The following is a 12,513-nucleotide window of genomic DNA, read 5'->3' as shown; positions in this document are numbered from 1 at the left end:
CTCTCTCAAAATAAATAAACTTAAAAAAAAAGATATTTAAGAAAGCATAACACTAGATGTGCTTTCTTTGGAACTATGGTCTTCCATTCACGACCTGTGTTCTGTTCCCTTATAGGATGTCTCAGTGGTATGAGCTTCAACAGCTTGACTCCAAATTCCTGGAACAGGTTCACCAGCTCTATGATGATAGTTTTCCCATGGAAATCAGACAGTACCTAGCACAGTGGCTAGAAAAGCAAGACTGGTAAGAAAAGCCCACTTGAAGTTTTTCTATGCTTTTAAAATAATTTGTTGATTAAGTGACTTAGAAAGACATTGACTAAAAGATGAATCACACTGTGACCTTTGGGACTGTCTGTTGCTGAAAAATGTATTGGTTTGAAAAATGGCATGTGTCTCTACAAAGCTAAATTCATTAGTCATTAAGTACTTTTATGCTGTTTTGTCCATTTAATTATGATGCATACTCCTAAGTGCTTTGGACGAGTTAGATAATGCTGAAACCAATTATTTTCCACATTAGGATCCAAGCTATAGAAAGAAGTTAAAAGAAATAATTATAGCCCGATTATGGTAAAACATTGATTAGAAATATGAAGAAAGTAATAAAATTAGGGGGATATCCCTAAAAACTGATATGTGGTTTTTTTTTTAAATTTTACCATTTGTTGATTGCAAAAATTTTAAATGTTTTAAAAGTATTCACAATATGGAGTGAAGGCCCCTTTTGTCTTTTTTCCTCCAGAGATTAGCATTAAGTGTTTTGTGCACAATCTAGAGTCCTAGAATTTTTCAAGCTAATTGTGCATAATATATTGTATATGGGTGCCTGGGTGACTCATTTGGTTAAGTGTCTGACTCTTGACTTCTGCTCAGGTCATGCTCTCATGGTGTGAGATTGGTGGTGAGATCGAGCCCTGTGTCAGGCTCCACACTGGGCTTGGAGCATCGTTGAGAGTCTCTCTTCCTTTGCCCCTCTCCCTGCTCATGATTTGTCTCTCTCCCTGCTCATGCTTTGTCTCTTTCCCTCAAAGAAAGAAAGAGAGAGAGAGAGAGAGAGAGAGAGAGAGAGAGGGAGGGAGGGAGAGAAAGGAAGGAAGGAAGGAAGGAAGGAAGGAAGGAAGGAAGGAAGGAAGGGAGGGAGGGAGGGAGAAAGAAAAGAAAAGAAAAGAAAAGAAAAGAGAAAAAAAAGAAAAATTAGAGGTGCCTGAGTGGCTCAGTCAGTTAAGCATCTGACTTCAGCTTAGGTCATGATCTCACAGTTCATGAGTTCAAGCCCTGCATGAAGCTCTCTGCTCAGTGCAGAGCCCGCTTCAGATCTTCTGTCTCCCTCTCTCTATGCACCCCCTCACTTGTGCACATATGCACGTGCTCTCTCTCTCTCAAAATAAACATTAAGAAGATTAAAAAAAAAGAAAAATTGTACAAACTGCTGTTCTGAAAGCAACATCAGTCTTAAAAGAAGGAGCAAAACCTGAGAACACACTTAAAATTTGTTTTTTTTTAAATAAGGAAAGTAGTGTTTACTTTGTACGTTTAAAGTAGTTTCTAAAATGAAATGTATAAATTTCAAATCTCCTAGGGAGCATGCTGCTAATGATGTTTCATTTGCCACCATCCGTTTTCATGACCTCCTATCACAGCTGGATGATCAGTACAGTCGCTTTTCTTTGGAAAATAATTTTTTGTTGCAGCATAACATAAGGAAAAGCAAGCGTAATCTTCAGGTATGACCTGGATTTTGTGTTTCAGTCAAAATGTTCCCAGGCTCATATAACAGTTTATTGAGCATGCACTCGTTGGTATTTTTAAAAGTTACAGAGACTGTAAATAAACTACCTTTATATGGCTAATAATTTTATAGCATAAGCAAAGTAAAATACGAATTCATTTAGTAAACATGTAAGAAATTTTCAGGTTTAAGTGTATCACCTGTTAGGCATCAATAATTCTGAGAGAAATGTGATGCTATAACCTTGTTTTGCTAGAAATTGTTGAAATTTAAGCCCAAGAAAAAGGGTTACATTTTAAAAGCAGTGGGCTATAGAAACATGTCAAACTCCAAGGAGATTTAGTGATGAGTCCAGTCTGAGTCCTTGGTATACAGATGAAGAATAAGTTCGGAAAGGTTTGATAACCCTGAGGCCTGATACTGGGTTGGTGAATTAGAACTAGGAGTCCACCTTTCCTTGCTTTTGGAGGAATTACCTTCCCAGGGAAGAGAAAGTCGAAGAGAGTCCCAGGCAGGAGAGAATGGGCTACAAAGTTTTAGGATTTTTTTCAAAAGTACTCCCAGTATCCCCTAAGCCTGGCTACCATATTTATTTCTATATTAATGGAACTTTTCTGTTTCAATGGAGGTGAAAGCTAGCATTTTCTTGTTTCATACCATGTCACCAAACTCTTCAACTTAGGTAATTAGGAGCTTTTTCTTTTTTGTGTGAATGTATCTATGATTTTATAATACCAATGACAGGGGGAAGTCAGATTAAGTTTATAGAAATTTGATCTCCTATAGACTTGGCTTGAACATGCCTGTTACAAAGAGCTGTGATTGCCAGTATTTTGTAAACTGGCTTTGACAAGGAAATATACAAACTGAAAAGAGTATCTTTAATCTAATTCAAAGCAGAGACCAGTAGATACATTAATTGAGAAATACCATGGATAATTTCTGTACCATTTACATGGCCTCAAGATCCTAACAGAACATAATTGGTCTCAAGAACAACAGAAATTAAAGTAAAAATATTATAGGAACCATGTATGAAAATACTTGATTTTTTAATCAAGAAATAATTTACGTATCTGCACTGATTGGAAGTTTTTGTCGTAATTTGTAAAAAGAATATTTAGACTTTACCAAAAATGGCTTGTATAGAATTTAATAAATACAAGATGAGGCTTCTCAGTGAATAGGAGTGAATTCAATTTATAATATACAATGGCTTAAACATTCTGAAATTTAGTTTGTTTTTATTCTGACAACGGATATCTAGGATAATTTTCAGGAAGACCCAATACAGATGTCTATGATTATCTATAACTGTCTGAAGGAAGAAAGGAAGATCCTGGAAAATGCCCAGAGATTCAATCAGGTACTTTTTTTTCTAATTGAACACTAAAGATAATAGTAAAGTAAAAATTCATTCATTTATCCAACAAATATTATCAACACCCTGTTCAAGGCAATGTTGTATAGTTCTCTGATTTTATGGCCCCAAAGAATGGGAAAAACCAGATATAGAGATTTTATAGATCCAGGCTTTTAGAAAGCACCATATCTAATAGAAGTCATTCTGGTGAGGGAGAGAGGTAATATGTAAACAAAATACTTTCAGATAGTAATAATTACCATGAGGATACCAAAGCAAGATACTGTGATACAATAATGGAGTATTTGGAGGATGGGGTTGTTTCTTTAAATCAGGGTCCAGAAGCTTCTCTGAGACAAGGGGCAGGGACGGAAGCCGGCAGACAGAGGGCTCTTGCAGCAGTCCAAGGGAGAGAGGGCAGAAGTGTACTCGGGAAAGGTGCAGTCAGTAGAGGTGGGAAGAAAAGGACAGATTATGCTTTGGACATGGTATCAACGGGGCTTACAGTGAAGGATCAAATATGGGAGTGAGGGAAAGTGAAAAAAAGATGACTTCATGGTTTATGACTTGAGTCACTTGGAGATACTGTTTATTGAGTTAGGGAAGAAGGAAAGGACTGGAGTAGGACTTTTATAGGACATAGTATGTATTGGAGAAGAACAGGTTGATGGGAGAATCAAGAGCTTTGTTTTAAATAGGACTGAGTTACCTCTTAAATACATAAGACATCCAAACAGGAAACGAGTCAGAGTTGTTTTAGTTCCAAGACTTTTCATCATGGTTTTGCTAATACTAATACAAACCTTCCCATCAGTCAGGGTTCAGATTTCTTAAATTGCCATGGCATTTGTTCATTCCTTTCTTGAGTGAGTGATGGAGTGGTGAGAACAACCCAGAAGGCAGACAGTTGTGAAACCACCAGATGGGTTGTTCTGGTTAAGACCCTTCCAATGTGAGGCTGGGGTGGAGGGGCAGGGTGGTTGGGGGGGGGGGGGCGGTGGAGAATGCGAGAGTATTAGAATTTAAGTAGTGGTGGTGAATGCCATTCTCCATTCGCTTTCTGGGCATTTGACCCCAGTGCTTGTGAATCTGCTGCTTTCCTGGGCATTTAGTTCCTGCCTCCTCGTCACATTGAAAGCACCTTGCTGCACTAAGCATTTAAAGATATTTATTTGTTCTCAACTCAAGCTAGTTCCTCTGGTACCGGTCCTAGCGACAAAAGTGCATATCAGCGCTGGCTGCCTGGTCTCTGCAGGAGCTATGCCCATCTTCAACATGGCATTCTGCACCTGGGAGATTTTAAGCAAGAAATTTTGATTGTGTGTGACTTTCGTCTTAACACCACTGTGCGATGGGCTGGCCACTCCCGTGTCTCAAATAAACTTGGGAGGACCGCCAAGAGCAGAGACAGGCAGAAAAACAGTTTCCACTACTTTGGCACTCAAGCATTTCTCACCTCACATTCAGCCCTGAGGCCCAGAATTGGCATTGGGAGGCAGAGAAGGGGACTGACTTCTCTTCTCCCAGATCTTGGGTATGCTTTAGGTCTTAAAAGCTTGCAAACTTTTGTCTCCCCTTTAAAAATGTAGGTAATCTGGGGAGAGGTTCTTTTTAAGCCTTTCAGAAGACACATGAGGTATCCGTGAACACCTTTAAGGGGGTTTAGTTGATTGTCTAGCTGAGAAAAAGAGAAGCAAGACTTTTGGGAGTTTGAGGGAAGGATGTGGATGTCTGAGGCCATCAGGGAAAGGGAAAAGTCACCAAAGTTACCCAGCCACTACAGGCCGGGAAACTGAGAAACAGTTCTTTGCCATTTCTCCCCTTACTGAAGTAATTACATTTTGATAATATATCTTTTATTCATACTGACATCTGTATGTATGGGATGATAAGATGTCTGTATTTCATTCAAAGGAACTCCATTTGGGACCAGATGTACAGAGAGAATCTAGATGAAACAAGAATGTCCATGAATTGACTGATAGGTGTGGAAACTTACAGGTACACAGGGATTCAAGAAGTTCAGCATGTTTAAAACATGCAAAATTCAGTCTGTTCACCGCATTTAAAGAGCACAAAATTCTGTTAGAAATGTTGAGATAGGAGAATATTGTTCCCATCATTATTTAATAGAAGAGCTTTTAGAAAGTGCATTTAAGAGAATATGATATCATATGTAGATATTTCTTAGTAAACTACAAATGTTTTGTTTGCTGCCATTATAGAACAGCAAAATGTTGAAAAAGTTGTATGTATATGTATGGACAAAATTAAGGTCCATAGGGTTTGCCACAGTGGGCAGTGATCTTTTCTTTCAGGTTAGAAAGACAGACATAAAGTAGCTGTTCTGTCTTTGTGATCTTCAGTAATAATAGAGTTACCATATACTGAATGCTTACTTATTTATATAAACATTATTTCATTTGAATAAATGTTTTCAAAACTGTCACTGAAATTAAGTATTCTTATCCCCATTTTATAGATGAAAAAACTAAGGTTTAGAGGGCAGGCACTTTGCTCATGGCCACAGAGCTAATGAGGTTTGGAATTTAAACCTAGAATTAATTGTCTGACTCTAAAACCTATTCATTAGAGAAGTCTTTTGATCTGTCTTCGGGTGTTGGATATGTGAGGTGGGATAGGATGGCATTCTGACTGGGACTTCTGACACCCATTGAGTGCCTGTCACAGATCCTTTTACTTGGACATCTGCTCATTCATTTGAAGAGAAAGCCTCCCTAAGCAGACTTTTCCTTGGTCTGGGGTGTGCAAGTAACTCCGTTCCAATTAAAACCATCCAAACAAAGTCTATAAGGTGCAGGTGTGCAATGAGAAAATAGGAGTAAAGGACCGCGAAGGTCTCTTCCAACTTTAACATTTTTTAAAAGTTTTTATTTAAATTCCAGTTAGTTAACATACAGTGTAATATTAGTTTCAGGTATAAAATACAGTGATTCAACGCTTGCATACCCAATTTTAATGTTTGGTGTTACTGTGGTTTCCTGATTTTCCTGGTTTGTCAGAAACTTAAAAAGTTAAAGACTCACCCTGGAAGTAGTATCAGACTCAAAAGTGTAGGGTTGTCATAGTTATAGTGCTGGTATTTTTTAAGTACTTGATAGTAAAATACTTAACAGCCACCTAATATTTGGGAGTAGGGTAGAAGGATGAAGTGGGACAGGAGAACAAGGAATAAGAAAGAGAATACCAGAGTGTGTTAGTAACTGGGACGGACTGCTGAAGTTTGAAGCAGGAGGTTTCTTGGGCCTTTGCCACAGTCACCAGATTTTTTTCTGCCAAGCATTTCCTAGTGTGACAGCAGGAAGAGAATGGGGTAGCTGTGAGTGCAGCTGCCTTCTTATAACCATCATTTCCCCATTTACTAAACTAACCTTTGACAGTGTAGGAAAAAGGAGCAGGAAGTCAGCATCCTCCAACGGCCCAGCCCCTCTGGGTGAAGAAGCCCGGCTCTTAGGAGAGCCCACAGGACAACGGCATCCATGCCGTACTTCTAGCAGACAACAGCAGAAATTCCTCCGCAGAGACGGGAAGGCTTACGGAGCTGCTCATGGTGATACCTCATTCTGAATGGCCAGAGCAGCCCCATTTATTCCTTGGTGACATGTGGCACCTGGGGATACCAGTCATTTTAGGGCATTTTTAATACACGCTTTATATAGATACAATTCAGATGTTTTGAACTTCTGCAATTCCAGAATATATAAAATGAAGGAAGGCTTCCAAAGATTTCTGTAAACAAAGAATAACTTTGATTACTGAAACCTAATAGAGGTGGAACGAGAAAGAATATTATAGGCCAATTTCACTTATGAATATCAATGTAAAGTCCTAAATAAAATATATTAGTGATCAAAGTTAAATAATACAGTAAGAAAATAATATGACCAAGTAAGATGTATTCCAGATTATAATAATTACAGAGTTTATTGTGATTGGGAAATTCATTAATGCAACTCATTATGTAAACAGAGACAAAGAAGAAAAAGCATGTGCTTATCTCTACAGTTGCTGAAAAGGGCTGGCAAAATCCAACACCCTGATAAGAGACATTAAGTAAAATAGGAATTGATGGATATCTCTTTAGCCTATTAAAATATACATCTCTCAGTTCTATAAACAGTATCTTACTTGGTTTGGAAAACAGTAGTAAGTCAGAACCATGGCAAGGATGTTCACCGTTGCCCCTAATATTTAGATAATGTTACATTGGTGGTATTCACCAATGCAGTTAGGCGAGAGAAAACCATTAGAAGCATAAGAATCAAAAGCAACATCATAAAGATATCGGCTCTCCCTAAGTTATTCATAATTTTAATGTGCTCCCAATAGAAATACCGAGTTGCTTTCTGAAGCTATGAAAGTCATCAGGAAAATAAACCTGCAAGAATAGCAAGGAAATGCATGAAAAAAGTACAGCAGTGAGATGGGACCAGCCCTATTAGATATACTCCAAACCCTCTGTAATCAAACACTGTTCAGGTGCTCAGGCTTATGAAGAAAAAGCCCCATGGGAAAGAAAAGAAAATCTAGGAGTTGAAACCAGGTACAAAAAATTTGGGTGATAAAAGTGGCAACTGAAAGTTCTGGGGAAAATACGAATTTCTCACTAAATGTTGTTAAGATGAACGGATAACCAAGTGGGAAAAAGTTAAAATTGGAGCCATACTTCACAGTAAACACAGGAATAAACTTCAAATGGATCAGAGATCTAAAAGTAAAAAAGAAAAAAAGAAACTATGCACGGTCTAGGTTAAAAATGGGTGAACTCCTTTATAATCTGTCAGTCCAGAAGGGCTTTCCAATAGGGAAAATCCAGATATGAAAGAAGAAAATACTGATAGATTTGAATATATAAAAATACCCACATAGAATCTGTGCTGTGTAGGACTCTATGTAAGAAAGTTTGATGGGCACAGTTTTTGCCATGGGAAGGGGCTTTAACTCTAAACAAAAATAGCATCTTTCTAGAATCTCATCTATATGAGAACAGTCTCGTGTTTCCCACTCTGCCACTTGGGCCTAGGACGTTGCCTGACCTTGACTTAGTCTCTTGTAAGTCATACTATGTGAGTCATGGAACACCTTATGCAATGAACACGTAGACACTGCTATGTCCATGTCCTGATTATCGAGGATGGGACCAAATACTATCAGTGTGTCTGGGTTGACAGTCATTATTGCTTTAGGGTAGCCACTACTTGTTGAAGTCCTTCAATGGCAGTGCTGTTCAATTTTGATAGGCCTCTGAATCACCTGGGATCTTGTCACAGTGGAGCTTCTGATTCAGTAATCAGATTAGGACCTGAGAGTCTGCATTTCCAGCAAGCTCCCAGGCGGTAAGGTACTGCTGGTCTGGGGACCACACCATGAATCACAAAGCTTTGAAACAAGTACAGGGTTAATAAGAATAATCTTGTCTACAGAATTTGAGAAACCGTGAAATAAACTTCTCATGTGGTACCATGCAACTGTGTGAATTAATGGAAAACTCCAGAAATACTCTGTTTATATTAGGCATGAACTGAGCCTAGTCTTTCTGTAGCCTTTTTAATAGTTTATCAGCATTTTCCAGGTCCTTGAGAACTGAGCTATTTCTTGTCAACACCCATGTGGGAAGCTTGTAGGAGGTTTTGGAAGGTCTGGGAGGTAGGTAAGAGCACAGGGTATGGACTTGACTTTGGAGAGTAACCAGCGGGTAAATATGCTAGAAGAAATGATACTCGTTAACCACGCACCTCCCATTACAGGCGCAGTCGGGGAATATTCAGAGCACTGTGATGTTAGACAAACAGAAGGAGCTTGACAGTAAAGTCAGAAATGTGAAGGATAAAGTTATGGTAAGTATTGAGTAAATATATACATTTAGCCTCTTTTTGTAAAGGAAAAGGCTTTCGATTACTCGAGTGTGAACGTGGTAACTAATTTGTTTTTCAAGTAGTTGAGAGAAAAGTTTTGCTGAAGTTCCAGACCATAAGTAAACAAATTGGTTAAACCAATGAGCAGATAGACTTTTATGGCCCCTTTTATAACTTCCAAACATTGAGCTTATCTCTTTCTTCCTTGCGATATTGTGCAGAAACTGTCGACTTTGCCCCATCACACAATAAACTAGATGTTGCTGCTCTAAATAGCCTTTTACGTCTATGCTTCTCAAATCTGGGGTGTTCCTGGGATTACACAGAGCTCCAGCATGAACATAGCTCATCTTTTTCAAGCACCTGTTTTACTCTAAAACTTGAAAAGGGAACAAAAACATTTCACTTGAAAGAAATTCTGATACATTTCTGATTAGAATAAAATATCCACAACAATTTTAAGATAAAACCTGTAAGATCATATGAAAGCAGAGAGCTGCTTTGGTGCCCTTGGTGGCCTGTGTTCACCCCCCTCTACGGTGAGAGCTAAGTCAGGGGAAGAGACAAGGGGTCTTGCTTTACACCAGGACTGTATCTGTGGGAAAGGCCTTCCAGCTGAGAGGTGTGATCTCATCTGGATATTGGTCACCCCAGTGTGGATTTGACTTTGTGCTTCAGACAGTGCCTTTCCGAATTCCAGATTCTTTGAAGCAACTTTATCCTGCAGCCTTCTAAGGAAACACTTCATTAAAGTAGAAATCAAGTAAGCCCAGTCTGGAAATAGCCGTATGTTTTCCTTTCTAAAAAAAGTTCTTACATACTTATTAAGGACATTGAAATTATTATGTATGTGATTAGAATTTTGCAAGTTGAATCCATCTTTGAGGGAGCTGGATTGTTACCATGGTTTTCTGGGTCCTATAGAAACAATCTATTTCCTAAAGTCTTTGGAAGCAGATGGGTGAAAACCTGTTTATGTTTTTGTTTGTAGTGTATAGAGCATGAAATCAAGACACTAGAAGACTTACAAGATGAATATGACTTTAAATGCAAGACCTTGCAGAACAGAGGTAAGAGTTAACATCGAAACAGTGCCCATTGGCTGTCTTTTTTTTTTTTTCTGTTTACACTAGATAAAGAAGACAAGTATGTCTTCACATTTGCCAAACGCTTTATGACTCTGAATTGCTAGTCTTGGCTTCTTGATGACTCAAGCCAGGGTCTTAACCTCTGTACTGTTGACATTTTGAACCTGATAATTTTTTTTTGTTGTGAGGGGCTGTCCTACACAGGAGACGTTTAGCAGCGTCCCTGACTTCTTCCCACCAGATGGCAGTAGAACTATTTCCCTAATCCCTAGTGGTGACCACCAAAACTGCCTCCATACCTTGCCGAATGTTCTGCGGTGGGGGTCGGGGGAGTACCACCCCCAGTTGATAACCCCTGGTTATGTGTTATTCACTGTACTTCTTGTACCTGGCCCACTGATGGACGTGGACTGACAGGTGTGCGGGGTTTCCCTGTGCGAATGCCAGAAGCTCCTTCAAACATTGCAGCTCCACATGTATACTCTGCAGAGAAGTTTAGCATTGCTCTTCATGTTTTAAAGCGGTTTTGCTCTATTTTGTTGCTTGTTTTTCATGATGGCAGGCCATTGACTGAAAAGAACCCAAAAGCATGCATTGTGTAAAATATGTTAGGTACTGCTGTAACCCTGGCTGTCATTTGGAGGATACCAAGGTTAATGTAGAGAGATGATTAGTATAATTTGAGGAATAGTAGGAGAGAAAGGAACCTCAACTACTACTTCCTAATACTTCTCTTCCAAAGCTATGGATATGCTTTGTGTAAATTTTTTATATGAGATTTTGAATTTTGTCACTTATGTGCATTTAGGTAATCTGGCAGTGATTTAAGAACCAGACGGTAACTGTTCCAGTTTCCATGGGTCATTGAAAACAAGTGTACTTTGTTTCAGCCTGTCAGTTTTTATTCTTAGGACATTTTTCTTATTTTGTTCAGTACAAACTGAAGACCAAACTTTGATCTATCACCAGATAGCATTTGGATTATATTTCTTCTAAGTGTTTGTGAATCTTGGATTTAGTTGGTTTTGGTTTTTTTGCATTTACATTTATCTGCTCTCTCTCCCAATTCACAGAACATGAAACCAATGGTGTGGCAAAGAATGATCAGAAGCAAGAACAGATGTTAATCAAGAAGATGTATTTAATGCTTGACAGTAAGAGAAAGGTAGTGATTCGCTTTCCAGAATAACATGTTGCTTCTGTCACAGGCTGGAAATAATGGACATGAAGTGTATAATAGATGAAGAATTATTTTTATAACCACTTGGCTTAGAGCCCCAGTTGAGATATTTGCTTTTGCTTTTAAAAAATGTTTTTATTGTTTATTTATTTTTGAGAGAGAGAGGGAGAGTGTGTGTGCGTGAGTGAGCAGGGCTGGGGCAGAGAGAGGGGGGAAAAAGGCTCTGAAGCAGGCTCTGTGCTATGGGCTCAGACTCACAAACCATGAGATTGTGACCTGACCTGAAGTCAGACACTTAACTCACTGAGCCACCCACATGCCCCTAAAAATTAATGTTTTTAAATTCAGTGATTAAAAATGAACTTACTTCACTTTACTTCTTTCTCTCTCTTTAGGAAGTAGTTCACAAAATAATAGAGTTGTTGAACATCACCGAACTTACCCAGAAAGCCCTGATTAATGATGAACTGGTGGAGTGGAAGCAGAGACAGCAGAGTGCCTGTATTGGGGGACCCCCCAACGCTTGTCTTGATCAGCTGCAAAACTGGTAAGATTCTCCATAGCTGGCTGGCTAACCCCACGAACTCCTGAAGCGCACATTTGAGTTGTTGTTAGTGAAAGGACCCTGTCAAAACTTTGGTTTAGAGTTTGATGTAGTCCAGCTTCTTCTTGCCCTGGAAGCACTCACTTGCAAAGCACACGTTTGTCATGCATGTGACCGAGTTCAGCCAAGTTCTGCTTGGTTTGGAGCACTCCTCTCCCTACTCTACGTGTACCGTGGGATGCATCATTTGTGCCAAAACATTGGTGACGTCGCCGTCACTTAAACACACTTAACAACTTGAGCCCTGATGTTTTCTTAAAAACAAAATAGTCTGAGACATTTTCCAGGCTTCCATGAGATCATAGTTTGTCGTGGACCATTCATTTGCTCATCATCGAGTAAACACTTATTAAACGCCATATGCCCGGCACTGGGCTAGGATCTGGCAACACGTGATGAATGGTTCTTGGTCCTCTCAGTGTGGAGGCGGGAGGTAGATGTAATCATTCCATGCAGTAGAATGTTACCAGTGCTCTAACAAAGGTCTGTCCAGAGTTCTGTGGAAGATGAGGGAAGGAGTCATCAGGTCAGGTTTCTGAAAGGAAGTGGTCTTGCACAGACTCTTGAGAGTGAAGACGAGTACTTCGTGGAGACCAGGGAGGAGACCATCATGGACTGAGGCAGAGAAGAGGAGCGGCTGGGCATGAATGGGGGTCTGCAGTACCCCATA

The 12,513-nt window shown here is 39.3% G+C and overlaps 1 protein-coding gene across 1 annotated transcript in view; it reads left to right on the top strand.

Annotated features, from left to right (window-relative positions):
• The window catches only part of STAT1 (signal transducer and activator of transcription 1), a 42,363-nt gene that overhangs the window by 5,010 nt on the left and 24,840 nt on the right, over positions 1-12,513 (top strand). Inside the window, exons 3-9 of the mRNA XM_015077630.3 lie at positions 116-244; positions 1,583-1,727; positions 3,000-3,098; positions 8,864-8,953; positions 9,963-10,041; positions 11,133-11,224; positions 11,635-11,786. Coding sequence (XP_014933116.1) covers positions 117-244; positions 1,583-1,727; positions 3,000-3,098; positions 8,864-8,953; positions 9,963-10,041; positions 11,133-11,224; positions 11,635-11,786 — 785 coding nt within the window. The 5' untranslated portion in view covers position 116. The remainder of the gene's footprint in view (positions 1-115; positions 245-1,582; positions 1,728-2,999; positions 3,099-8,863; positions 8,954-9,962; positions 10,042-11,132; positions 11,225-11,634; positions 11,787-12,513) is intronic.

Source organism: Acinonyx jubatus, chromosome C1, assembly GCF_027475565.1.
Source record: "Acinonyx jubatus isolate Ajub_Pintada_27869175 chromosome C1, VMU_Ajub_asm_v1.0, whole genome shotgun sequence".
Lineage (NCBI taxonomy): Eukaryota > Metazoa > Chordata > Mammalia > Carnivora > Felidae > Acinonyx > Acinonyx jubatus.
Note: the sequence above shows the minus strand (reverse complement) of the source record. Positions and strands in the feature narration are given on the sequence as shown.